General features: G+C 38.7%; 1 protein-coding gene across 3 annotated transcripts in view; it reads left to right on the top strand.

Moving 5' to 3' along the window:
- The window catches only part of PIP4K2A (phosphatidylinositol-5-phosphate 4-kinase type 2 alpha), a 193226-nt gene extending 166753 nt beyond the window's left edge, over positions 1 to 26473 (top strand). For all 3 annotated transcript variants that reach the window (XM_044678823.1, XM_044678822.1, XM_044678824.1), the window contains 4 exons: positions 8492 to 8605; positions 19181 to 19424; positions 21208 to 21311; positions 24124 to 26473. In XM_044678823.1, the coding sequence (XP_044534758.1) occupies positions 8492 to 8605; positions 19181 to 19424; positions 21208 to 21311; positions 24124 to 24204 (543 nt within the window). In that variant the 3' untranslated portion in view covers positions 24205 to 26473. The remainder of the gene's footprint in view (positions 1 to 8491; positions 8606 to 19180; positions 19425 to 21207; positions 21312 to 24123) is intronic.
- The last annotated feature ends 233 nt before the right edge of the window (positions 26474 to 26706 follow it).

The following is a 26706-nucleotide window of genomic DNA, read 5'->3' as shown; positions in this document are numbered from 1 at the left end:
GTTCTGAGTTCTCAAAAAACCATTCCCAAAATTCTCTGCCTAACCCAGGCATTTATTCAGCAAAAATTAATTAAGCTTCTTTTATGGATGGGAACTGTACTAATGAGGGAAGATATAAGGACAAAAATCATGAAAAATGTCCCTGCCTTCAAGGAGTTTAAATTCTTTTTGGAACTTTGAGCCCAGACCTGTCTTGCTCTCTATGAGCTGGAGACAAATACGAGTAATATTGCCAATAGCTTGAGAGAGTTTTAAGATTCAGTTCATGTTTTCAAAGGGCAATCTCTGGAAAGCCATTATTAGTTGTAGGAGGGTAAAGGCCCTTTATCAGCAGTCTAGCCTGTGATGTGAATTTCATTGACAAGGCATAGTTGGCACATAGATGGTCCAATCAATCCACAAACATTTATTAAACATTATGTAGATACAAAGAAATTATCAGATGGTAAGAGGAAATGCTTCTGCCTTCCATTTTCAGATTTTCAATATTGACTTCCAGAATTTTTACTTTTATGTATAGGAGGTAGGAACAAAGAATAAAGTGTAAAGAATGTTGGGTGGATCTCCTAGCTTTTTCTCTAGATAATAACACATTTAAATAGCATTTGTCAAACTGCCCAGCATTGTTGTGGGGTACTATTATCAACTCTAAAATAGTGTTGTCATTAAGAACTATACAGCCAGAGGTTTCCTCCCACTGGTCATGAAATACCCATACCTGGTAGAATGCTGTTTGCTAACTCTTTCTTTTTGTCCCTAAAACAAATCAAATTAATGATGTAGAGGAGTGTTCTCCCAAATTGGTTGAGTCAACATTGGGTCTACCTCTTGCTTTATAGCAGGTACTTAATAAAAGTTTATTAATTAGTATTTTTTTTAAACCCTTACCTTCCACCCTGGAGTCAATACTGTGTATTGGCTCCAAGGCAGAAGAGTGAGTGGTAAGGGTAGGCAATGGGGGTCAAATGACTTGCCCAGGGTCACACAGCTGGGAAGTGGCTGAGGCCAGATTTGAACCTAGGATCTCCCGTCTCTAGGCCTAACTCTCATTCCACTGAGCTACCCAGCTGTCCCCTATTAATTAGTATTTAAATATTTAAATAGGAGCCTGTAATCAGGAAGACCTGAGTTCTCATCCAATCTCAGATACTTACTATCTCTGTGGTCCTGGGCAAGTTACTTAACCCCTATTTGCCTCAGTTCCTCATCTGTAAAATGAGCTAGAGAAGGTTATGACAAACTATTCTAGTATCTTTGGCAAGAAAACTCCAATAGGGTCACAACTGAAATTGACTGAACAACAAAGTTCAATTATGCTCTTCCAGAGAACCCATCAGGCTGATTCAAATGGATAATCCCAGGCTGTCTCTACCATTCTGGCAACAGCCACTTTTTTGACTCGGGTGAAGTTAGATAAAATGGTTTCCATCATTAGTTAGTACCAAATAGCCACTTGGCGCAGGGCACTGGTGTGTGTGTAGGAGGCCTTTTGTTTCTGCTGTTTAAAGCCTAACCACTTTCACAGACTTATTCCAGCAACAGCGAGAATAGAAAAGTTATTGAGGAAGTATAAGTATAGGGTACCAGGGACCAGAATTATTTTTAGAAATGTTGGCCAAGCTGTTGCAGACCATTGTAATTTTTTTTCTCCTCCTTCACAATTTGGGATTAACTCATAAAGGCAGTAGCAGAAGCAAACTCTCCTGAGTTATCGTTTCTTTTGTACGCTAATATAAAAAATAACTTCAGAATTTATAACAATATATTTTGCATGTTTTGGTTGCAAGAAAAGCTTATCCAAGGAGTCCCAAACAATGACATAAACTCTTTAAGGAATAATAAACATTTTCTTAAAATTTTGACAGTGTCAGGATAGAAGGTTATTAATTATAAACATGATAGTAGTCATAGCTGGCACTTAAATTTTGCAAAGTACTTTACACACATTCTCTTATCAGTAGCCCTATGAAATAAGCATTATTATTATTATTATTGTCATCCCCTTTTTTATTAATATGCTAAGTGACACCACTTTCCCAAGGTGACATGCTGAGTATTTCAGGCAGGATTCAAATCCACATCCACTCCAAGCCTAGTATTTTATCTATCCACCATGACAGACTGCCTCTCATAGTTAAGATTTTATTAGGGATGATAAGGAGCTGGCAAATAATTCCACCAGATATAGCTATCACAAGTCATAAAATTACAGAAGGATATCAACTATTGTGCTTCTTAATGACATTGTGTTGGAGCCAGCCTTTGGGAGGGAGGTACTTTGTTTCTGTAGCTGTACCTAGAAATACTTAGGAAAAACTGGAATTATGGAGCATTCGATCCCTGATGCCAGTATACAAAGGACATGTTCTTGTTCCTTGGTGGAAATTAGGATGAATTAATGAACCATTGGCTGTTACCCAAGTCATCATTTTGCCTGTTTAGGCATGCTTTGATCCTGTTGTGAAAAGAGGGTACCATTTTCTCTGGGGAAACACCTGTTATCCCCTAGTGCTTCAATATGAGCCATCTCCCTCTTGGCCAGTTTCTTTATGTTAACATGTTCCTTAAGTTAACTTTGCCAGTTTATTTTATGGATTAGACTTGTGGCTGGGATTTGGGGTATTTTTTTTTTTTTTTTGGAGCAACAGAGCTCATGCATTGTAAATCTTTTGCAATCCATACTGCCTTCCAATGGCCTCAACCTGCATGATGCTGTTAAATCAGATCCCCTTTGTATCAGGTCCAGAGTAAGTTACCTAAATGTGCGCCATTATGTAAATAATTCCACATCATATTTTAAGTACAGCAGATACTGATTTTCATAAAGGCTCTTGGCAAGCCCTCTAAATGGCTGGGTTCCAATTTCACATTTGATTTATCTTCTTTTATAAGTTTATTTTCATTTGAATGAGCTTGGAAAAACACTTAGATCAGGAACATGAGCCATACCTAACATCAGACAATAATTAACACATATTTTATATGTTGTGCATGCAGCTCGATCTGTCACAATAACAGCCCATCAAAGGGACACTAAGCAGTGATCTTTGACATCATGGCTTACAATTAGACTTTGCAGAAATGGGTTGCCAAGTGAACACATGGAAGAAAAATTCATTTCTTTCTGAAATATGAGTCCTTTAATCACAATGCATCATAATACATATTATCCTTTGCATTGAAACCTTCTGGTGGCAAAATGTTGTTTGCATTAAACATTTGAGTGTGGCAGGAGTGAAGCTCATTTTCCATTTAAGGGTCCCTTTCCCACTGTAGCACAACTGGGCCTTACATTCTACAGGTTACGATTATATGCAAAAATACCACCAACTTACCTATTTTCAACCTGAATTTTTTTCCTACTAGTTTTGTACTCCAGCAGAAGATTCAAAATGAAGTCAATTGTTAATTTAATGAAGTGTTAGTTTGTTTGGATTTTAAAATATTTTTCAGTAATAAAATATTTTGCACTTAGACTTTTAGAATATTCATTCCATAATGAGGATTTTGCTTTTTTAAAATATTTAGGTCTCACCTAGAAGTTACTGAAACCACTAATCTTTCCAAAGTTGGATCCCTTTATAATTTAATGGTGATCTTTTTCTTCATTTTAAATTGAAATGTACAACATAAATTCAGTGCAAGTCTTTATGTAATACTTGATAATTAATGGTAATTTAAAGTTTTAAAAATTAATTTTCTTAAAATCCCAAATCAATGGGTTCCTACAACTAACATTTCTGTTGCCTTTTTTTTTCCCACTTTTAAAATCTATTAATGATTTCAGTGGTAGTGATTTTCAGCATATAGGAGACTGAATGACAATGATAATTAATTTGTATATTCAGTATTAGGAAGGAAGGGCTCATCTTAGTAGATGTTTTCTTTCATCTTACTGTTTTATACCCATTTCTTATAGACAGGCTACAGGGTCGTCCTGTCTCTTCACTGGAAACTGCCCACTCAATGGATTCCATGACTTTTGCTTGGCAACTGTCTTCCATCCACAGGCCCTGCTTTGCTGACTCAGCCCACAGAATTGCATGGTCATTTCAGAAATGAGAACAATAAATTTCACATCTGTTCCTTTGGAATTTTTTTTTTCCCTATCCTGCTGCAAACTACTGACCAAACTTGGTCTTACAGATAATTTGTCTCTGCTGTTGAACTCAAGAAAGTAACCATTCACTGTCTGATTATACCCAAAAGCATTTTACTTCTTTAAATCATCCTTGTTAGTTCTCTAAAGGCCCCACAAGTTATATGTATACCTACAAACCCATATCCAGTTTTCTCAGGAAGTTGAGCCTGTGTTCATTTGTGTTCCTTTTATGTGTATCAATAAATTTCCTCAATCCATGAGCAACATAATTTTGTTTGGGTCTCAGCCTAATAGTGACAACAGCTGATCTATATATAGTGCTTCAAAGTCTTGAAAACATTTTTCACAAATATTTCATCAGTTCTCATAGTAGCTCCTTGGACGTGGCCAGGGAGGGGGCATAGAGGGAGTCCTCCAGGTGATCTTGTTGCCTTTACTGCCACCATTTACAGAAAAAGGAAACTAGTGCTTAAGAGAGGTGTGATGACTATCATGGTCACCCAGCTGGTAAGTGTTGAAGGTGTGAGTTGAACCCAGTAGTCAAGAACCCTTTTCATTAAACAGACCTATTCTCCCTACTTCCCATGAGCTGTGGACAATGGCAAAGACTAGAAAATGTTTGTTTCTGTCCAAACCTTTGGAAATACTTGAGTTAAAGAGAAATATTTATAGTAACAATTCCGCCTCGCATTTGTAAGATGCCTTTGCTTTTTAAAAGCATTTTCATTCCCATTAGCTCATTTTATTCTCACAACTGCTCTCTAAAGTTGATAGGATGAGTATTGCTTTCCTTTATTATGAGCAAAGGAGCAGAGCTATGTGTCCCTTGCTCATAAGTAAAGGAAATTGTATTCAAAGTATGGTGAGACATAAAATTGAAAATTGTGTGATGAATTGGTATATAAAACCAGAAAACAAAAACTGGAAAGGAAAATCAGTTGCCAGATATTCTGGTTTCAATGAAAGGAGTTTTATTTAAGGAGGGGAAAATCCCAAATTTGGAATATTTCTGTTTCATCCTTATCTAGTTGATTAAATTCAAGAAACCTTTATCATCATACATACTATTAACATGTGCAGAAAACTACTAGAATTTTTAATAAGCTGACAAGGCCCAGGGTTTGATGATTGTGCTTGTTGGTTCATCCGTGTTCTGTTCTCTTCTGAGGACACACACATTCTCTGGACTAAAGAACCAGGGAAGCAAGTAGGCATAATTCTTAGTGTATTAAGTAAACTGAAATTTTGTGCCCCTTGGAATGTGTGCATTGGCTTAATCAGCACTTATATAACTAGCATAGTTAAGGATACAAAAAGATATTATTATGCATTCCCAAAGTCAGTTGGAAAGTGAAGACTCATTCTCCCAGAGAGGATTATAAGATTTTAGAGCAGAAAGGGAGAAAATCAAGATCCAGGAAACTTTAGCTTGCCCAAGATCAAAAAGGTATAGTATATGGCAGAACTGGAATTTGAACTCAGATCTTCTGATCCCAAACCCATTGATATTCCCACTGTGCCATGTAATTTCTAAAATCTAGAAGAGAGAAAATAGCAGCCTAAACTGGTCCTGAAATACCACATGCCATGCAAAAGGGAAAAAGAGGAAAAAGAAAGTCTTCTTCTTCTTCTTCTTTTTTTTTTTTTGACCTATCTCTCCCTAGGAGCAACTCAACCTGCTTTCCAGACCCTATTTTTTTATTTTCTGTAAAGTCCTATTCCAGTGCCTTATGGTGGCATGCAGGTGCCCTTGGATTATGAACAAGTATGAAATATGCCAGTGTATCACAAGGTCTAGTGGAGTCTAGCACATTGTAAAGATTTTGAGTATGGACCTGGCACATGGACTCTCTGCCTTTCATATGATGGCTCAACCTAGCTAAGTTTGGAGAGACTCCTTAGCAGAAGTAGGGTTTTATTTTTAGCAATAACAACTAAAGATAGCTACCAGAGCATACAGAGAGTGCCCACACTCATGAAATCACAGATCCTTCAAGCATTATCTTCTCCAGGGAAACATAAGTATATTATATTTCAATTCCCCTATCCCTAGTCAAACACAGAGTTTGTCACCTGGCTGCCAAATCTTAGAAGCCTAAGGATACACTGAAATTACCCTGTATTTACTTTGAACATGTCTACTTTGATGTGCATTTGTCATGCAAGAACATGAAGTACTTCTGCTGGTCTAGCACCCCAAATTGCATTAGTTTATTCTTTATGAATTTGAATTACTTGTATTGCAAACATAGATCCAATTTGTAATTTGCTGCTTGTCTTCCTTACATCATAAAAGTCATACTTGCAAGTTCCTTTTGCTCACCAAAAAACAAACTCATTTCCTTCCGCTTTCTCTACTCAGTGGCATATTTTCGTATGCAGACAACATAAAAGGAAAATTGCAGCAATTTTCCCAATAATTCAAATCCCACCTGCCCCTTTTCCCCCTTCTTCTCTTCCCGAAGAATCACTTGAACAGAAGTGTCTAAATTATTTGGACTAAGAATGACTTTAATTCATTTCCCTTTTTGGATGCTCATGTGTTTGTAAACAAAACTGCTGGGCTTTCTAATGAGTTTGTTCATTAAAATTTTTTTTGTTTATCATTTTTGGATCCTTTTTGGTTGCTGTTCCTTAAATAGTAGTACTGTACTCCACTGTAAATTTTCACAGGATTGTTGATTTAGAAGTGGTAGGGAATTTTAACAACCCTCTGGTTCAAGTACTTTGTGGATAAGGAAACTGAGATAAAAGGTGAATCATTCACTGTGTTTGCTATTCTTTTTTAAAAAAAAGTTTTCCTAGAAATTTGTCTCTTAGCAACTACCGTTAGCTTAGATATTCTCTGACTCTTCAAATTATGTTGATCTTCTCTACATTATTTACAAGTATTCATGGCTAAAATTTAGAGGTTAAGATGGCCTGGCCCACCTTAATGTTGTGCCTCCAGTGTTCCCCAATTTCTCTTCTTTCTGTGTCTGATGCTTTGTAAATGAGTTGCAAAAGTGGGTCTGTCTGTTGATCTTTTTCATTGGAATCTCTCTTTTATCTATCTTTGAATGTTTCTGGTTTTCCAAGGATAATTATTTTTGGCAAGATCTTTAATATAATCAAGACTGTAACACCATTTCAGAATTTTCTTCTCACTAAATTTAAACCCAATTAGTAGGGTTTACCAAGAGTCAGGAATGTATTTTTTTTTTAATTAGCAGCCCAGGATTTAGGGAAATGATTCAGTGAATCCATCCAGTGAATTTCCTTTCGTCACTTCAAGTGTTTTGTTTTAAATTTGATGTCCCTTTGTTGGAGAATAAAATCTTTTCAGGAGCAATTGTTTTCCTTCCATTTATGTGTCTGAAAAAAGAGCAATGTTCAAGAGTTCCTTCATAATACTATCCAAGGTCACAGACAGTGTATTGCATTGAATTCCTTCCAGGATGAGAGAACAGACGATGCTAGCTAAGTTGTTTGGGGTTTTTTAGTGTTTCACTCTCCTGGAATGCTTGTTACATTCAGTGAAATGGAATCCTCCAAACAGGTGTTTAAAAAGATAGGCCTGTTGCACAGTGCTTTCCTCTGTGTGCATGTGTTCATCATTAATTATTCTGCTCACCATTAGCCTTACTTTTCCAAGCAGGTTATGACAGTCCTCCTTAGCCATGCATTAGTTTGCTTGAGTGGAATCAAATTGCATTCTGAATCCCTTATTTATTTGTGGGGCTGGACTTTTGCCATCTTGAAATGTTTCCATCTTTTAAAAGACGCCGTTTTTCTCTAGCACTATCCAAATCGAATTAAAATTGCCTTCTGGGTGAGTTCTAGCAAGACCTGTAAGAGGGAAGTTGTGTAAATCATCCCAAACTGTGCGCGTTGGCTCAGCCTCAAGCAGCTGATTTTTGGCAGCAGCCATCGCGCTTGTGGATGAGGCTGCTCTAGCTGTTACTCATTTCTTGCCCATGGAAACATGTTTGTGAGATGCGCCCAGCGAGGCGGAGGTGAGGTCATTGGACGTTTCGGGTGTGCTGCTTCGGGGCCAGTAAGAACACGGGATCGTTCCAGATGCCCTCACGGGCCTCCCACGAGAAGGCTACTCTGGCAGCCGGAAGGGAACGAGGACGGCCGTCGGCTCCATTTCTATGAAAAAGTTCACTAGGATGAGGGGATATTTTCCTGATGCTTATGAGGCAGTGGGGCTGGTCCTCCATTCAAGAGCTTCTCCTTCCAGTCGCTGTAGCTCACTGGTGCCCCCTTGCGGGCTTCAAGACACTTAGCTCCCTGCATGTCCGGCCACCAACAGGAGAAGCTTAATTTTTTCAGTAGAATCTAATTAAGGAGAAACAGGCATTTTTTTCAAAGCCTCTGAGCCCTATTTTCTCTTCTTTGTCTTAGGCCAAAGAATTGCCAACTTTAAAGGACAACGATTTCATCAATGACGGCCAAAAGATTTATATCGACGACAACAACAAAAAGATGTTTCTTGAGAAACTTAAAAAGGATGTGGAGGTAAGAGGAATCGGCCTTGTAGGTGGCTCCATTTTATGCATAGGAGCACTGATGGGCTCTGAAAAGTTTTTTGACTCTTTGGGGCAAATTCTAATGAAACAATATGATTTGCCATCACGTTTTGTTTTACCAATGATTTACCAATAGTTTTTGTAACTATGGAAAGTGAAATATGCTGCTGGTTTTATGCCCTTGAAACTAGATAAGCAGTAACAATTAGGAGCTAATAGAAAGCATTGAGGGACCTGAGTTCAAATCCTCCCTCTGACGCTTGGTACTTCTGCAACTTCGGTCTTAGTTTCTCCATCTGTAATATGAAAAGGTTAAACCTGATGACTTTCTGAGATCCCTTCCAACTCTGGATCTCTTTGAGTCTATGAATTGCCTTGTATAAGCTAAGAAGATTTGTAAAGTCCCCATTCCCTACCCTAATTTGCCTAGATGTTATTTATTTTTTCGGTGGTAATTGCCACCTGCTTTCTTAACTATTTTTGTGTCATGGACCCCTTTGGAAGTCTAATAGAGCCTGTGGTCTCAATGCATAAAATAAAATTCACAAGGTTACAAAGGAGACAAATTTTACTGGGCTAGTTAGCAAGAAATATTTAAGTCATGGAACCCAGGTTAAGAATCCCTGAATTAAGATTAAGTCAGGCTAGCTGTGCTCACAGAAACCAGTGTGGGGTAAAGGAAAGGAAACAGATTGAATTCAATTCAAGAGTTGTTTAAATAGGAAATAGTTATCTATTTCTTCGAATCATTTCTACCTTTTGTTTTGTTTTGTTTTCTCAACCAAGAATTGTAAATTTGGCATTTTAAATAGCCTCAATATATACTTCTTTTCTTTTTATTCCAATACCCGCAGTTCTCCAAATATTCTAGCAGTTTTCATATACATTTTCATGTAAGTCCATGTGAGCTGCCCATGAAAATCTGTAGAGGTTTGAAGTACATTTTGGAAACCAGGGAAAATGGAGGCGAGGAAGGAAGTAGCGTTTCAAAATGAGTTCTTTTTTTTTTTTTTTTTTTCCCTGTCTGCTTTTTATTTGAATACTTAGGAGATCTGACAAACCTTCATACTGCCAAACTAAAAAAAGAAAGTGTTTGAATGTTAATGCTGAAATCTTTTTCCAAAAAGAATTGTTCTGTCTTTTGGTCTTTTTTTTTTTTTTTTTTTTCTCTCTGCCTTTTTCCCTTCTTCAGCCCCACTCCCAACCTGTCCATACTATGTCTGGCAATTAATGCATACTTGAAGAATCCTCTTTCAAAATCTTCCTTCTTTTCAAGAAAGCTAAGAAATGTATTGTTTGCTTCTGTATCATTTTGTTGATTTGTGAGGTTATTGTAACTTCTCTTTTTTACTCCTTTATGTAGAAAATATTTAAGAAATAACCTGGGAAACTCTTCAGAGCATTCATTTTCCTCTATTTTGTTGTGTTCCAAGATAACTTAGAGTTCCAGTTGAGACAGTCCTTATGCCAAGTTATCCTCAGCTGGCTTAACATATTCTCTTATTAAACAAATTTTTGGAATAATCTTTGGTTTTGTAATAATCTTCCTTAGACCAAAAAAGCATAGCTGCTACTTGAGAGTTAGGGAAGTCTTCAGCTCTGCTAGTGAAGGACTAACTGGTCATTTAAATTCCATTTCTTAAATTTAAAAAGAAAAAGAATATATATATATATGCAAACAATCTAAGAAATAATAAAACCAGATTCTTTTAAGTCCTAAACAAAAATTGTCAAGTAACTTACTTTAGGAAGGCATAAAGCTTTGGTATATTTGACTCTAAACTCCCCAAAAGCAGGATCCATGCCTATTACTTGTTATTGTTGTTCAGTCATGTCTGATTTAATGACCTTATCTGAGGTTTTCTTGGCAAAGATACTGAAGTGGTTTGCCATTTTTTCTCTGGCTCATGTTACAGATGAGGACTGAGGCAAATAGTTACTTACTTTCCTCTAATCGCCTCCCATCATCCCAGCATCTCATAATGTATCCATGTGGATATGGCCATTTCATAAATATTGAATGGCTGATGAGAGATTCATAAGTATACTTAAAGCATAATTATTTTTCATGTTATCTTAGTTAAATCCTTAAAATTGTTTGAATAGTTACTTTGAGCAAACTTTGTTTAATAATAATAGTTAATGTGTCTATATAATATTTTTTGTGATGATATTTTATTTTGGAGCAGCAGGATGGCTCAGTGGATAGAGTGCCAGGCCTAGAACCAGAAAAGTCCTGGGTTCAAATCTGGCCTTAAACGTTTCCTAGCTATGTGACCCTGGGCAAGTCAGTTAATCCCTATTGCCTAACCCTCTTCTTCTGCCTGGGAACCAATATGCAGTGTTGATTCTAAGACAGAAGGTAAAGGTTTAAAAAGAAAGCTATTTTATTTTACCAATTACATGTAATAATTTTCCACATAAGTTTTCTCATGTTATATGATATCGATTATCTCCCTTCCCTTCCCATCTAGGTAAGCAGTTTGACCTGGGTTATAAATGTATTATCATGCAACACATATTTCCATAGTGTTCATTTTTGTAAGAAAATAATCATATAAAATCAAATAAACGAATGTGGAAAATGATATGCTTTGATCTGCATTCCGGCTTCAACAGTTCTTTCTCTGGGGGTAGTTAGAATTCTTTGTCCAAAGACCCTCAAAATTGTCCCAGACAATTGTATCACTAGAGTAGCTAAGTCTATCACAGTTGATCTTCCCACAGAATTGCTGTTACTGTGTACAATGTTCTGGTTTATAGAACCTTAAAGGTTTGCAAAGTGCTTTACCAATATGATCTCCTTTGATCCTCAGACAACTTTGGAAAATATTATAATTATAGATCTATTATTATCCCAGTTTTATAGAGGAGGAAACAGAGGCAAACAGAGGTTAAGTGGTTAGTCTGGGCTCACCCAGCTAAGTGGATGGGGAAGAAGTGATGAATGGACTTAGAGCCAGGAAGACCTGATTTGAAGACCACTTCCAACATTTACTAGCTTAGCCTTGTGACCCTGGACATAAGCTCTCTTGCTCTCAGTCTCACCTATAAATTACATTTAATAATATCATCTGCCTCACAAGATTATTGTAAGGATCAGAAGAGATCATGCAAAGTGTTTGGAAAACCTTTAAGCTATTATTTAACCTATTATTCATATGTTGTTAACTGTGTTTAAAGAACATTCATATATATTATCTCATTATATCCCTATAGTCACAGGAAACCTAAGAACTTTGCGGGGGAGGGGGGGTATCTTTTTTTTTTTTTTCCAGTTTAATGGCAAACTTTTGGATCTCCTATGTGAATTTCTTACCAAATGAAATTGTTTCCTTTAGTTACTTAATAGACTAAAAACAACAAATAATATACTTATAAAGAAGAACCTTAAGGTGTACAAAGTGTTCTACATCCATCCTCGCCTTTGACTCCCACAAAATCCCCAGAGAGCAAAATGAGTACAGATACTGTCCCTAGTTTACAGATTAAGATAAATGAAGCTCAGAGTGCTGTCTATCCCCTCTGGTAGAATAAATTTGCACTTTTATTTCATGAGATCTTCTGATGCTTTCAGCAATCTCTAGCTCTGAATTTGGTTGGTAAAGGTGGGTATTTTTATTCCAAAATAACAGTTATCATTGTGAAAATTAAGGCCAGCTTATATAAAGAGTTCTTCCATCAAAAACATCCTAAATGACAAAGCATCTACTGGGTTTTGACATTCTTGGGGAAGAATCATTAAATTTGTAGACAATTCTAGTGAGAGTCTGGTATTTGATCCTGATAGAGGTCAGAATTTAATCTTGTTTTCTTTATTATTATTATTATTATTAAAGTTTCTTCCTAATGCGTCTTTTTCACTAGGCAGCATTGATCTGTAGGTGAACATTTCAAATAAATCGTTTATGGTTTAATAAATCATTAATTTTGTTACAAATTGGGAGGGGGGGAAGAGATCAACTGGTGATCTAACTACTTGTTCACCCACAGATAAAATCCTTGTCAGTAATTAGTACTGTAAGCATGATACTCTTTGAGCCACAGTCTTATAAATAAATGCCCTCAAATGATTTGACCTATTTTTAAAAAAACCTTTCCCCAAGGACTCATTCCAAGCCCCTGAGGCAAAATCAACTTTCTTTATTCCTCTGACATGCTTGATTACTGAACCCAAGTAAGTAGTTGATTCTAAGACCCATGTAAGAAATAGGGGTTCTTGATCTAGGAGCTGTGAACTTATACTACATATACATGCATACATATACATACATATGTGTGTGTATACATACATATATATATGTATATATAGAGAGAGACTATATTTCTGTAAAAATTGGTTTCCTTTGCTATCCTATGTATTTTATTTTGTGCCTTTAGAAGCATTATTCTAAGAAGAGATCTATAATCTTTACCAACCTGTTATTAGAGGGATCCATGACAGAAAAGGTTAAGAATCCCTGCTGTAGAAAAAAAGGAATAACTAATATAAAAAGTAATATTTAAGCTTTGGTAAATGGTAACTTTTACTCCTATTTAAAAATAAGTAATTCTACTACCATGTGTTAAGTATATATTAAATGTCCACTACATTCAAGGGACTGTATTAAATGTATAAATAGATAGCCTTTAAAAAGCCAATAAAGAAAGGAAGAAATAAAAGAAGAAGAAGGAGAGAGAGAGAGAGAGAGAGAGAGAGAGAGAGAGAGAGAGAGAGAGAGATTGACTGACTGTGAAGCATGAAAAGAGAAAATCCACAAAGAGTGTCTAAAAACTGTAGGTGATGGTTCTGTGTAGGAGCGTTTAGTTATTGGAGGAGCTAGGAACTGGAAGTCACAGACAAATCTTATTTTTCAGGTCAATTTTCTAAATGATGATTATTATCATTTTTAACAAATCTCAGTCAGGTAAATTACCACTTTAATCCCAGATCCCAGATGTGTTACATATTATAAATGAATAAATATGCTTTTAAATTAAGTCTGCTGTAATCTTTCAGGTTCAGCTGTGATCATTAGGACTGGACCTTCTAGGAGATTTGGGGTGATAAAGAATTAGAGCAGATCTTAACTCAGGGTCCATAAACTTGTTTTTATTTTTCGTGTTTTAATGAGCACATTTTGGTATAATTGGTTTCCTTTATAATCCTATAGATTATATTTTATGCATTTGAGGTCACCATTCTAAGGAATGCATAGCTTTCACCAGATTACCAGATGGGTCCACAACACACTAAAAGATTAAATGCTCCTGAATTACAGGGTAAATAGGGAATAGGCAGGGTGATCATAAGGAAAGTCTTGACAAATAATTGTCCAGAAGATTAGGAAATCTTGAAATAAAGAACTAAAACAACAATTCCAAGCTTTGGGCTCTTGGATGTTTAAGAACAGAGTCCATAAAATTTAGTTTGTTCCTCAAAGGGATCAACTGAAAAACAGTTAGAAATTAACAGACATCCCTAGCTAGAAACAGACTGGCATTGGGGCAAAATTGGCCTCTCAGCAGCTCTTAAAGCTGGCTTTGTCCTGCCTTTTTTCCTTGACCCCTCTTAAAATCAAGCTTTCAATGTGCCGTGGTTTGGGGATACCAAAGTTTTAACAGAAATCTTCAATTTACTAACAGCATATCCATTTTAATGAGATCCAGAAAGAGTTTAAAATAAAGTTGAAAGGAAAAGAGCAATCTAGCCAACTCCCTTGGCTCAATGCTTCTTCCTATGCCTTCAGGTTAGCATTTTAAATGCAGAAGTGTGCTGCAGCTTAGAGCCTCTGTCTTAGAGTTGGGAGATCTGGCAGCAATTCCTGCTTCAGACCTTTATTAGCTGTGTGACCGTAAACAAGTCACTTAATAATCTTAGAGCCTCAGTCACTTCACTTTTTCATCAGCTCATAGCTATAGAACAGAAAGGAAACTTAGAAGCATTGAGACTCATGCTTTCAGGCCCTGGTAGGTTCAGAGGTTGGCCTGAGATCATGTGGGGCAGGTACCTAGTGCCCAGGAGCAAGGATCACAGGAAGGGAAAAGCACCTCTCAGAACCTTAAAGTGACATATGTAAATGGGAGTTCATCATTTCTGTCCAAATGATGGGTAGAAAAGAGCTTGAATTTTTACATTTGAATGTTTTATTGCAATTTTCCTCATGACAGTATTGGGGAAAATGTCATGTTGAGCCAGTTGAGAACAAGGAAATACTAGATTTTTCACCTGAGTGATATCAGAAGTGGATCATAGGATGACAGGAGGAGCACTGGAAGAGACCTTAAATGAAAGATAATGATGATGCTCTGTACTTTAACCCCCCCCCCCTCATTTTACAAATAAGGAAACTGCGGCCAAGAGGGGCTAATGACTTGCCCAAGGCGACTAAACAGATTAAAAAAGTAATAGTGGCATGATTTAAATCTAGGTCTTCTAACACCAAATTCATGTTTTTTTTTTTTTCTATTCTACCAGAGTGTCTTGTCTTTGTTATGGGCCCAGCCATATGATCCTGAAGGGGCTAGAGGCAAGGTGGGGCCAGGAATGAGTAATAATAACAATAGGACAGTAATTGCTAGCATATTACCAGATGAGTGACAAAGTATTTCACATATCTTCACTCATTTAATCCTTACCACAGTCCTGTAAGGCAGGCATTATTATTATTATCTCCATTTTATAGGTAAGGAAATTGAGGTGGAAAGAGTAGAAACAGCTTTCATCATCTTTATGAGGGGAGGGCTAAAATGTCTCCCCACCCCATCAGGCAACTGTCCTCAGATGCAGTGAAAAGCCTAGCTGAGTCTCGTTTCCCTCTGTAGACAAGAATGATTCAGAGAAAGATAAAAGAAGTTCCTCGTGCTAGTTCAACTTTTACTGATGAAAACCATGGCTCATAGAGGTCAGATTTGTCCCCGTTTATACAAGTAAGTAAATAGCAGGGCCAGAATTTGGACCCATTTGGGTGCTCTGCTACATCATTCTGCCTTTAAGTAGACCTAAGGTTCTTAGCCTTTTTTGGAGTCTGGAACCCTGTGGGTAATCAGATAAAAACTGCACATCCCTTCCCTGAATAATGTTTTTAAGTGCATAAAACACAATACATAGGATTACAAAGGAAACCAATTCTATGGAAAGAACAATTAACAAAACATTTGTTAAAAATGTAAGTTCACAGACCCCAGATTCAGAGCCCTGTGGTTTGACTCAGAATTCTGACATCTGCTCATCTGAAACATTGATAATTAGTTATTAAGTGCCTCCTTGGGCCCGTTTATACTTAGTTCTGCTCTCTGGCACCCAGCAAAATGAGGCTGAGCCCTTCAGAAACCTAACGCCAGCCACCACGTATGTCCCCCATGGATGTTTTTGTCTCTATTTCATTCAACAGCTCTTCTTCAGCTTAGTTTCAGGTCCCCCTTCTGTCTGGTTTGCCACCAGGCTTGCTCGAGACTAAGCCCTCCTAACGTGAGGCTCCCAGAATGGACCAGCCTTGAGATGTGGTCAGAGGGCATCCAAAGATGCTCTGCCCTCCCCTTCATCATGGACATGACACTCCCTTCAGGGTAGTTAATTCTAGTCCTCACACAGGTGGTTGTAATGACTGATTGAAATAATGTATGGGCTTTTTTAACCTTCAAGTACAACATAAATGGCCATGAGGAGGAAGATTATGATGATAATTAATTTTTCCTTTTCAGGGGCACATTTTAGCTTTGTTTAGACCCAGCCCTAGAGTTTTCAGCCCACTGAGGCTTGTGTGCCTACACAGTCATCAGGGGGTCAAAAAAGAGCTCTAGAGAGCCTAAGAAGGGGTCTCGAGGCAGTGATATCAGACTCAAGGAGAAGTGGGAGCCACTAGACGATCCATGAGGATACCAAAGGGCCACAGAAAAACCACATATTAGCATTTTCTGTCTTTGTATTTATTTTGTTAAACCTTTCCCAGTTATATTTTAATCTGGCTTCTCTGCGCTTCCCCAGATGTGTAACATCTCTGGTCCAAGGCACATAGAAAGAGCAAGGGACTTAGCCAGGGTCCTACCATCAGTGATCATTAGGTAGACCTGACCCCAAGTCCAGCACACTGAGTTATAGATCGTTCCTGCTTTGTAAGTAATATAAATAGATGGATTCCTAAGCTAATCCCAGAGGAGAGATGCTCTTAAGATTTCTAGGAAGCTGAGAAGATTCAGGTACACCCTCAAATACTTCCTACGTGACTCTGAGTAACTTACTTATGTTTGCCTCAGTTTCCTCAGATGTAAAATGGGGATCCTAACAGCAGCTGCCTGGTAGGGTAGTTGGGAGGGTCAAATGAGATGACTGTGGTAGAGTGCTTAGTTAGCAGGGTGCCTGGCACATAGCTGTTCAGTTGGTGTCCAAGCCTCCATGGCCCCATGGACCACAGCACACTAATACTGCCTGGGAAGTTTTCTTGGCAAAGATACTAGTGTGATTTGCCATTCCCTTCTGCAGTAGATTGTGGCAAACAGAGGTTAACTGATTTGCCCAGGGTCACACAAACTAATAAGTGTCTGAGGTCAGATTTTCACTCCAGGCCAGGCATTCTATCCACTGAGCTTTCTAGATGCCCACTCTGTCAATGTGGTCACCTGGAAAGGAGGAAGGGAAGAGAAGTCAACATTTCCTGTTCTTAGGAGAAAGAAAACTATGACAAATTAAATTTATATGGTCTTTGCTGAATATGCCTTATCTGTCTCATTGTGTTAAATACTCTCAATTCTTGATTATGAATAAATGTTTTTATCTGTTAAAAAAAAAGACTTCCACTTGGTTTAAATTAATCACTTTTACAAACTCTGTATATTCTATTTCTGTTCCTTTTCTCAAAAGCATTTATATTAGTAATGAAGGATTTCATGGTTATAAGGCATAAGTATTAAATAGAAGCTAAAATAAGAGTTAAGGGAGGAGAGAAAAGGGCACTCACTGTTAGCTTATTCAAATGAAGCTGTTAAGGAACAACTTATAGATTCAATCCTCCTTGTTAAAGGTGAGAAAAGAAGATGAGAATAGATATGGCCTGTGGGTTCCCTCTTAACCTCCTTAGGTGAGAAGGTTGAAATGGATCAAGCCCCTGACTTGGAGGCAGGAAGGCCAATCCTGCCTTAAACTCTCTCAGCCTCCATTCCCTTGTAGGTAAAGCAGGAGTGATAATAGTGCTTACCTCCCAGAGTTGTTGTGAGGATCAAATGAGATCACATGTGTGAGATCCTCAATAAATGGGAACTATAGATTATAAGGGGGATCTGGCTGTCATTTCTGAGGCTGAAGTTATATCAAATTCCTCAGTATTAAGGCAATTTCAGAATGTCTGACAAAAAGAAGGCTGTTATTCCTTTGCTCCTCTTCGCTTTCTCCCAGCATCCCAAGCTTTGAAAGGTCAGCCCTGTGCCGTTACTAAGAAAGTCAATTTTATTTTTTGACTTCTAACAGTAGAAACCTGAAGACAGTCAGCTATTGTGTGTCAGCCTAATGGGGTGACCAGTCAGTTCCTCAAGGTCTGGGTCAAGTCCTGTGTAGGGCCATGTGCATTATGGTCAGAGCCCAAGTTCCACCCTGTAAGGAACCAGCCACCAAAGGATAGAGCAGAGGCTTGAGTGATGTAGCCTAGATGTTCACCTTCAACCAGCAGGTAGGCAGCTGTACTTTATTTGTTCCATGTTATTTTTTAGAATGATAAACTGGTGCCTGAGGCCAAGTGCATTTATCAAAACACATAATGAAATTCCAACCAATCCAGATGAATAAAATAGCCAGGAAGTACCCAGCCAGACTCAGATCTCTTTCCCCGCAGTTCCATTTCCCTCCATTCACCACACTTGGACTTTGTTAAATTACTGGATGAGGAGTAGACTGGGAGGGAAGGAAGGGATATGGTAGAACTGAAGTCCTCAGGGAAAGCAAACCACTTTCCTATCCAAAGAGAAAACATCAAAATGACTACTTCAAACCACATGTTTGCACTGTAATTTGGGATATTGTCCTTTTACTTATTGGGGGGGGGGGGGGCGGACCTTAACTAACAACATAAGGATCTGATCTCACTGGGGTTTCTTACTGAGATTAAAAGTAGTTTCAGGTGTCAATGGAACAAACCATATCAAGAGATTCCTGGCCCAAGATACTCAGGAGTCCAAGTTCAGTGGTCATTAGTACTTCTTCCCTATGAAAAAGGAGGGGAAAAAATCTCTTAAGGAAAAAAATCTTAACATTTCTCCTGTGCATTGTTGTCATCCAGCCTAGATAGGACATGTATACATTGCAGTGCCTAGGTTTGCATTTTGGAGGAAAAAATACCAGTTCTGAGTCAGCCGAAAGTGGAAGGCAACATTCTTGGCCAGTGAGACAACCTCAGAAGCTGAGAGCTCTCATAAGTCAAATCATGCTTGGAACTATACACCAGCTCTTAGGGAGACCCTCATCCTTCCTTGGGAACCGGTTTTTCTTCAGCTGTTGGGTTCTTTTTCCTCAGTCTTGATTTTTAAGTTGTAAAAGCCTTTTTTTCCCCACTTGGGTAACTTACAATAGAGTGATGTTGCCTTTCACTCCCTCTAGTTTCTTGCCCAGCTCAAGCTCATGGACTACAGCTTGCTGGTTGGAATCCATGATGTTGAGAGAGCAGAGCAGGAAGAGGTTGAGTGTGAAGAAAACGATGGTGAGGAGGAAGGGGAAAGTGATGGCACCCACCCTATTGGAACTCCTCCAGACAGTCCAGGAAATACACTCAACAGCTCACCGCCTTTGGCTCCTGGGGAATTTGATCCAAACATTGATGTCTATGGAATAAAATGCCATGAAAGTAAGTTGAGTTCATAAAACTGTTGTTTTTTTTTTTTGTTGTTGTTGTTGTTGGGGTTTTTTGCATATTAAATGTTGTAACTCTTACAAGGCAATAAAAAATGCTGAAGTTGACTAAATAAATATGAATTGCACACTTTATTATATTCTTCAGACATCTGAACAAGTCGATTTCAGAACAAGGGAATGTTGAAAGTATCTACAATCCTAGGTTTTTCCAATTTAACAGGTTAAACTTCCTAGATATTATATCTGAAAGTAGAATGAGACCACATCTTGCTTAATAGGTTGATGTGAGCTGCCAATACCATGCATATCCAAGCATGCTTCATGATGACCTTACAGTTTTCCTGCTTCCCACTTCTCATCCCATAGACACTAAGGATATAATCAGTTCTGATGAGAAGTTTTACTCGAAATCTCCTTAGAAGACCCAAGGCTACTATCCATAATTTAGTAACAGATTATCTTTCCTTCACATAAGGATTGAAAGGATTGAAAGACTTCGATGTAGCAAATGTCCACATTTGAGGTGATTTTATTTCTTTACAAGATCCCAATGCGCTTTTCTTTAAGATAGTAGTAATGAATCCAGTATGTTGGTGGAATTCCACTTTAGCTAATTCCAACTTTTCTATCCAACTATAATTGTCCATGCTTCCTGAGATCAAAAGTTTGGAAAATTTTCCAGGATTTACTAAGATGATTCTATATTCTCCCTCAGAGGTGATGTATCTAGTATCTAGCATTACATACACAAATGGATCTGTGCTATCATGGACTGTGGGCTTTTCTCTCCCACAATGAAGATTGCAGTCCATTCATTCCTTCTCATCTTGTTTGATACTTTTCCACAACATATTATTGATATTTAAAATGGTATCTGGGTGTGATCTGTTTTAGGAGTCTTTCAGATAAAATGTAAAATCATTATCATCAGGATCTAGCTTGATTAATTTATTTCTGAATTTTATTTTTTTCTAATTTTAGCTTCACTTTTTAATTTTAGCTTCTCTATATTACATGAATATTTTGAAAAGTCAGCAAAAGTAAGGTCTCTTCTTTTGCATCAAATTGTTGTAAAAACCACATCTGAATGGGCATATTAAAGGAAATTGGCTTTGTTTTGATTCTGTTTATCAAGTTGCTTTAGTAACGATACTATATGTGGCCAAATATTCCTCCTTTTGTTCATTTGATTTGAGACTATGAATCAAAAATAGGCAGCATCTAGACTGGTTCCCTTGTCTACTCTTATATAATGATATTTCTATAGGATATTTGATAAAAGAGAATGAATCTTTTGATGGCATGCAGATTCTAAAAAGTATAATTATTCAACATTTATTTGAAGGATATAAATTTTTGTCATTGATTTAATGTATTCAGAGATAATATTGGGTATAAACTTGGATTTCTTATTAGACTGTGAATATATATGTGTGCATAGATGTACATATTTATAGGTGCACATGTACACATGTGTATTATATTAGAAGTGTATGTACACATTTTTAGGGGTAGTTTAAACTTTTTTTAATGCTACAACCTCTGTTTTCTGACCTCTTCCAATATTTCTATTTGATTACGATGCATTATATGCCACTTCATTCTCTGTCCCTCTCAGCCAGTCACTTTTTTCTGCCATTTTCCCCCTGAAAACCTTCCACCTTCTGTAAGCAGCTCTCTTTTTCGTTACCTGCCATCTGCACTATTAAAGGGATATTGCTTAAAGCTCATGTGATAATGGTTCTTGGTACCACTTTGTTGTCATTCTTTTTCAGATGCACCTAGGAAAGAGGTATATTTTATGGCCATTATTGACATTCTTACTCATTATGATGCAAAAAAGAAAGCTGCCCATGCCGCAAAAACTGTTAAACATGGTGTAAGTCTCTTTTTGTTTTTGTTGTTTTCTTTTCCATCTCTTCTAAGCCCTCAGAATTGCTTATACCTTGTTAAAAGATGGTCTTCTCCATTTGGTCTTCCTCTTATTGAGATGTAAAGCACTGCAGTGATGTTGATTGCTAGCAAGAACTCACATTCTGAGCAGCTTATTATGAACCTACGAGTACTAGCTTCTATTCCCAAATCTAATATCCCCTTGTGGCAAGTCACTTCACCTCCCTGCTGTAGCTGTTCTCTCTGCAAACTGGGGATATTAATAGGCACATGTATCACTGGGGCATTATATGAATTCATTAGCTCCTATTGGAACAATACTTTGAAAATGAAAAGTGCTGAGGATGTGCTTAGAATTCTGATATTAAATGTTCAGAATTAAGGTGCTGTTGCATTCTTAATTATGATCTTCCCTGCTCAAGGCTGTGCCAACATGTGTGGTAGTATTTTTCTTACCTTTCAGGGAATTTCATTTTGGTTTATAATGGAGCCTTTTAAAATGCAAGGCCAGCAGTTCACTAGGTGACGAAATTGCATTTTCTAATTTGACAACTATTGGGTGGTGCTTGCTTTAAGGGATCTCCTTTTTTGGCACTTGGATGAAACCAAAAGCCACAGGGCCCAGCCCATAGAGAGGAACTTAAGTTCAGCCACACCCACAGAGAATAGGGTTTCTTTGCCAGGAGTCTGAACCTGGCTGATTGGATTTCGTTTTTGTTTTAATTCCATAACTTTACTTTGATATATTTTGTTGCCTTTGCAATCCCATGTATTCTATTCATTTTAAAACATGATTCTGAGAAAGGGACCATGACAGACAAAAAGTTAAGAGCCCTGGGACTATTAAAGGAGGCGCTTTCTCAATAGAGTCTCAGGATCCAGCCAGATTACCCAGAACCATCCAATGCTAATGATTGGATTTCCTGCCCTAAGAGAATAAGCTGGTGTCCCAGAAACAGAAATATTCCAAGCCAGTATTCCTCTTCATCTATCTGTACTTTAACTCTGCAACTTATTGTTGCCACTATGTGGAAGGAGGTAAGCAGGAAATCACCCACCCCAAAGAAATGCCTTTTAAATTCCATGTGAGTATAGAGGACCCTCCTTTTGCATTTTTTTTAAACCCTTAACTTCTGTGTTCTGGCTCCTAGGTGGAAGAGTGGTAAGGGAGGGCAATGGGGGTCGAGTGACTTGCCCAGGGTCACACAGCTGGGAAGCTGAGGCTGGATTTGAACCTAGGACCTCCTGTCTCTAGGCCTGACTCTCAATCCACTGAACTACCCAGCTTTCCCTCCTTTTACATTTTTAATAGCAAATGCCTTGAAGCCTCACTCATCTCTTACAATTTCCAGTATACTTCTCATGGCACATATGCCACTTTCTTCCCCACGGCTGACCACCAGTGCAGCTCTGTCTATAGCAGGGTCATAAATTAGAGCTAGAAGGAGCCTTACAATTCATCTAGTCCAAACACCTCATTATACATATTGGGAAACTGAGGCCCAGAGGGAATTTTACTCCCCTCAGAGGCTATCTTATCCAATCTTTTCATATACTAGTTGAAGAAACAGTCCCCAAAAAGTTAAGTGACTTACCCAAAGTCACACAGGTAGTCATTGTGAGAGCTAGGCTTTGAAACCAGATCCTTTGACTTGAAATCAGTGTTCTTTCCACTCTTCCATTACTTTATATAATGGAGCCATAAAAACCTTGCATTTTACAAGATATTGAATTTGTTGACAATCCTAGGTTTTGGCTCTATTGGGAACTTCTACCCTTTGTCCTGATCCTTGAACTTCTGAGGGAAAGCACAGCCTATTAAGCCAGACATGAGCAATAACAGATTACTCAGTCAATATAGGTGCCTAAAAATATCATTTGGTGACTCATTAAGAGCCCGGAGTCACTCTTTACAGTCATGAAATTAATGAGCTCACCAGGAGTTGCTTGACAACTGATGAGCGGTGCCTAAAAACGCCTAAAAATAGGGAGCCCGGACTGCACTGCGGCAGGAAGCCAGGCTCCTCTCGCCTTAGGTCCAGCTCCAGACGGGCAGCCTCCTCGGTCTACCCCTGAGGGGTTTGCCCAGAGAGAGAGGAGCGAGGATGGTGGTTCAGGATTCATTTCTACGAAGCATCTGCTTTGTAGGAAATCCTGGCCTGGGCCACAAGCCAGGCCCTGCTTTCAAGGAACTTACAATCTAATGGAGAGGGACCAGCACACGTGTTGTGATGGAGAGCAACAGAGAGATGCGAAAGAAGGGTCTGGGTGAGACGCTCTGTGAGGAAGGAAAGCTCAAGGGAGAGAAACCAGACCTGGAGCTGCCCCCACAACGCGTCCCAGCAGGCTTCCTTCAGCCAGCGGTCTCCAAGCTTGTCGCTGCCCCTCCTGTCTGTCCTGTTGGGAGGGACTCGGCCCCTCGAGCCTCTCGTGCGCTCAGAGCGCCATGGACGATCGAGGCAGTCCTTGGGCAACCGCTGGCTGAAGCTTGGCCTGCCAGACGTTGGCCTCTGTCCGTTCCCCTCAATATAGATTTCATCCAAATGGGGCTGGTTTTTCCCCAAGTTACCAGAAACCACATTTCTCTCGGGTGCCTTCCATGCTTGCCTTCCAGACACTCCTGCTCATTTGTTCATCAGTGGGACAGTCGAGTGGAGGACGAGGAAAGTGGGAAATGGTTGAGTTTACCCTCGGGCAGGGTGGGTTGGGTTTTTGTTGTGTTTGTTCTAGAACTAGAAAGAATCCTAGCGGTCTCCATTTCCCCATCCTTAGTTTTGTTTTCTTTTCCATTGGCCCAGGCTGGCGCAGAGATCTCGACCGTGAACCCCGAACAGTATTCAAAGCGCTTCTTGGACTTTATTGGCCACATTTTGACGTAACCTCCCATGTGGCCCGGGGGATGGACAGACATGAGATGTGGGAACACAGCAGAGCTGGCTTCAGTTAAGGAAAAAAAAAATGGAAATGGAACTCGGTGACATGCTCCTCTTGCAGAAAAGCGAGCCTCCTCAAGTTTCCCTCCTCAGGCCACGCCGACGGACTTGGGGGCGACTTGCTCTAACAGCTACCTGATACTTCCCAGCATAGCTCTAGCGACTTCTGACTTTGTGCGTGCGTGTGCGTGTGTGTGTGCGCGTGCGTGTGTGCATTAAAAGAATTAAAACATAATTAATTAATTAAAATAGATTAGCTTAACTCAGAGCCAGTCGCAGTGGCGACTCTCTGACACAGCTAGCTGTGCTGGAGTGAATGAATGAATGAACAAGTGGGATGGGGAGATTCCGTGCATGTCCTACCGGCCGTGTTGGCGTCAAACTGTAAACTGTGGATCAGTTTATTTTTTGAGTTGAAAGACATGACAGTATTCGTAATAATAATGATGATAATAATAATGATGAAGATGATGATTTAAAAAAAAAACCCTTACTGCGAATGTTACACTTGTGCTCCGCACGCTGGCACTCCTTCATAACTGCAGCATTAACCCTTGGCACCAGGCGGGCGGCGAGCTGCCCTTGTCTTTGCCTTTGCACTGTTTTGCCTCAAGTACATCATGTCAGAACTTCCAGCGCCAAGGAGTTACTTTCTGTCTTCTAACGGGAGGCCGATGCCATGGTTGCTCTGTCGGTTACATTTTCACCTCAGTAAATTATGTCAAGGAAAAATGCTTATTCTCTTTTATTGCCTGGAGCTTCTCCATTGTTACACTCTTCTATTGCAACATAGGAATTAATGCTACATGGAAAAAAAATAGCTTAGGGTGGGGGGCTGCATAGTTTTGGGCAATAGTATCTACATCTTCCAACGTGAGGGAGGGGATGAGCAAAGTACTAGAAATCTCAATTCTCCTGCTCTAGAAGGAAAAAAAGAAATCTGAAATTTTAAAATGCTTCTGTTTTTAAGCACTGTTTAAGCAGTGGCATTTTATTATAAATTATCCCTTTCATGGAAACCTTCAATTTTACTGTTTACATTATTAGGAAAACAGGGATACTTTTGAATCTAAAATTTTATGTACAGTATGTGATTTTTTGAAGTTTACATGTAAAGTTATTTTGCAGCATAGATGAAACAATGTTTGCATTTCTTGAAGTGTATCATACGGCGATGTACCAGAACAGAAACTTTCTTCCAAGTCCACAGTAGATAAGTCTTTTACAATAAACTAAAAAAGGCCATTCTGTTTTTGTTTCCTCCAAATGTTCTTTTATCAACTGAATGATTTTTTTTCAAATGTTTACCCCAAATCTGGTTGTATAAATGCATTGCCTAAAACTGTGCTGATTGCATTTAATCATGTTAAAACATTTTCCAACATCGATCATGTTTCTACCAGCTTCCCTACATCATCTGAAAGGCGCCAAGCCAAAAAGAATCAGGTTTGCTTAGAGTATGTTATTAGCTCATACACTGTGCTGAAGCTGTGCCTTTAAAACTCTTTGTTTAAGTCAAGATGATTTGGGGGGGGGGGGAAGGGGGCCGAATCACACCCTCCAACAATTACTTAGAAGGAAAACAAACCCCAGCCTGGCAGGATGCCTCTTCCAGTAATGTTAACGTCAGAGCTGTTCGGACTACAACTGGGCACGGTGTATGTAGTATTTACTTCAGCGAAACGTTGAAAGAGCCGAAATCACAGTATCTCCAGAAGCCAGAGGCAGCGCCATCCCCATCGCAGCGTACTTACTGATGATTTTTACCTAGTTTTGTTACCCTCATAGGAGGAAGTTAACACCACTGTAATATAACTGTACAAATCTGTATTTTATGTATTTAAATGAATGGATACTGTGATTAAGATCCTTATTCTGGCATCATAACCATTTCATTTTCTTGTTTAAAAATCCACTATGGTTACCCATGGTAGGATACTGCAAAGAGAGACCCTGAAGTTTAGATGAGGTACCCGGACATCATTTGAATAGCTTTTCTTCATTGTGGCCAACATGTTTATGCTTTTTAGAAGTTTACAAAAACGCATCTTTTTTTTCTTTTTTCTTCTTTTTTTCTTTTTTTTTGGTCTATAACAGTCTTTGTCCTTCATTGCTGTCAATAAAGTGTTTATATGGACAGGGTAAGGAAGTGCACATTGTATTGCTCCAGACAAGAGCAAGGCTTTATACAATAAAGCACTTTGATGACTCACAAGGTAAAGGCTCTGCCCTCTCTGTTCCAACTCAGCTTCTCTCCTCTGCAGATGGATTTTAAAATGTGGTTGGACTGGATAGCCTTTGGGGACCCTTCCCACTCAAGAGTCTGTGGTTCTGTTCTGCAGTTCTCCACACAAAATACGGCTTCTGTTAGGCCTCAGAGAAGCAAAATCAAATGCAGTTGACCATTTTCTGAGAGCATTTTATTAACCTGTGCTGAAAGATGGGTTT

This window comes from Gracilinanus agilis, chromosome 5 (genome assembly GCF_016433145.1).
Source record: "Gracilinanus agilis isolate LMUSP501 chromosome 5, AgileGrace, whole genome shotgun sequence".
Classification (NCBI taxonomy): Eukaryota; Metazoa; Chordata; class Mammalia; order Didelphimorphia; family Didelphidae; genus Gracilinanus; species Gracilinanus agilis.
The sequence above is the reverse complement of the archived record's forward strand: the minus strand, read 5'-3'. Positions and strand labels throughout refer to the sequence as shown.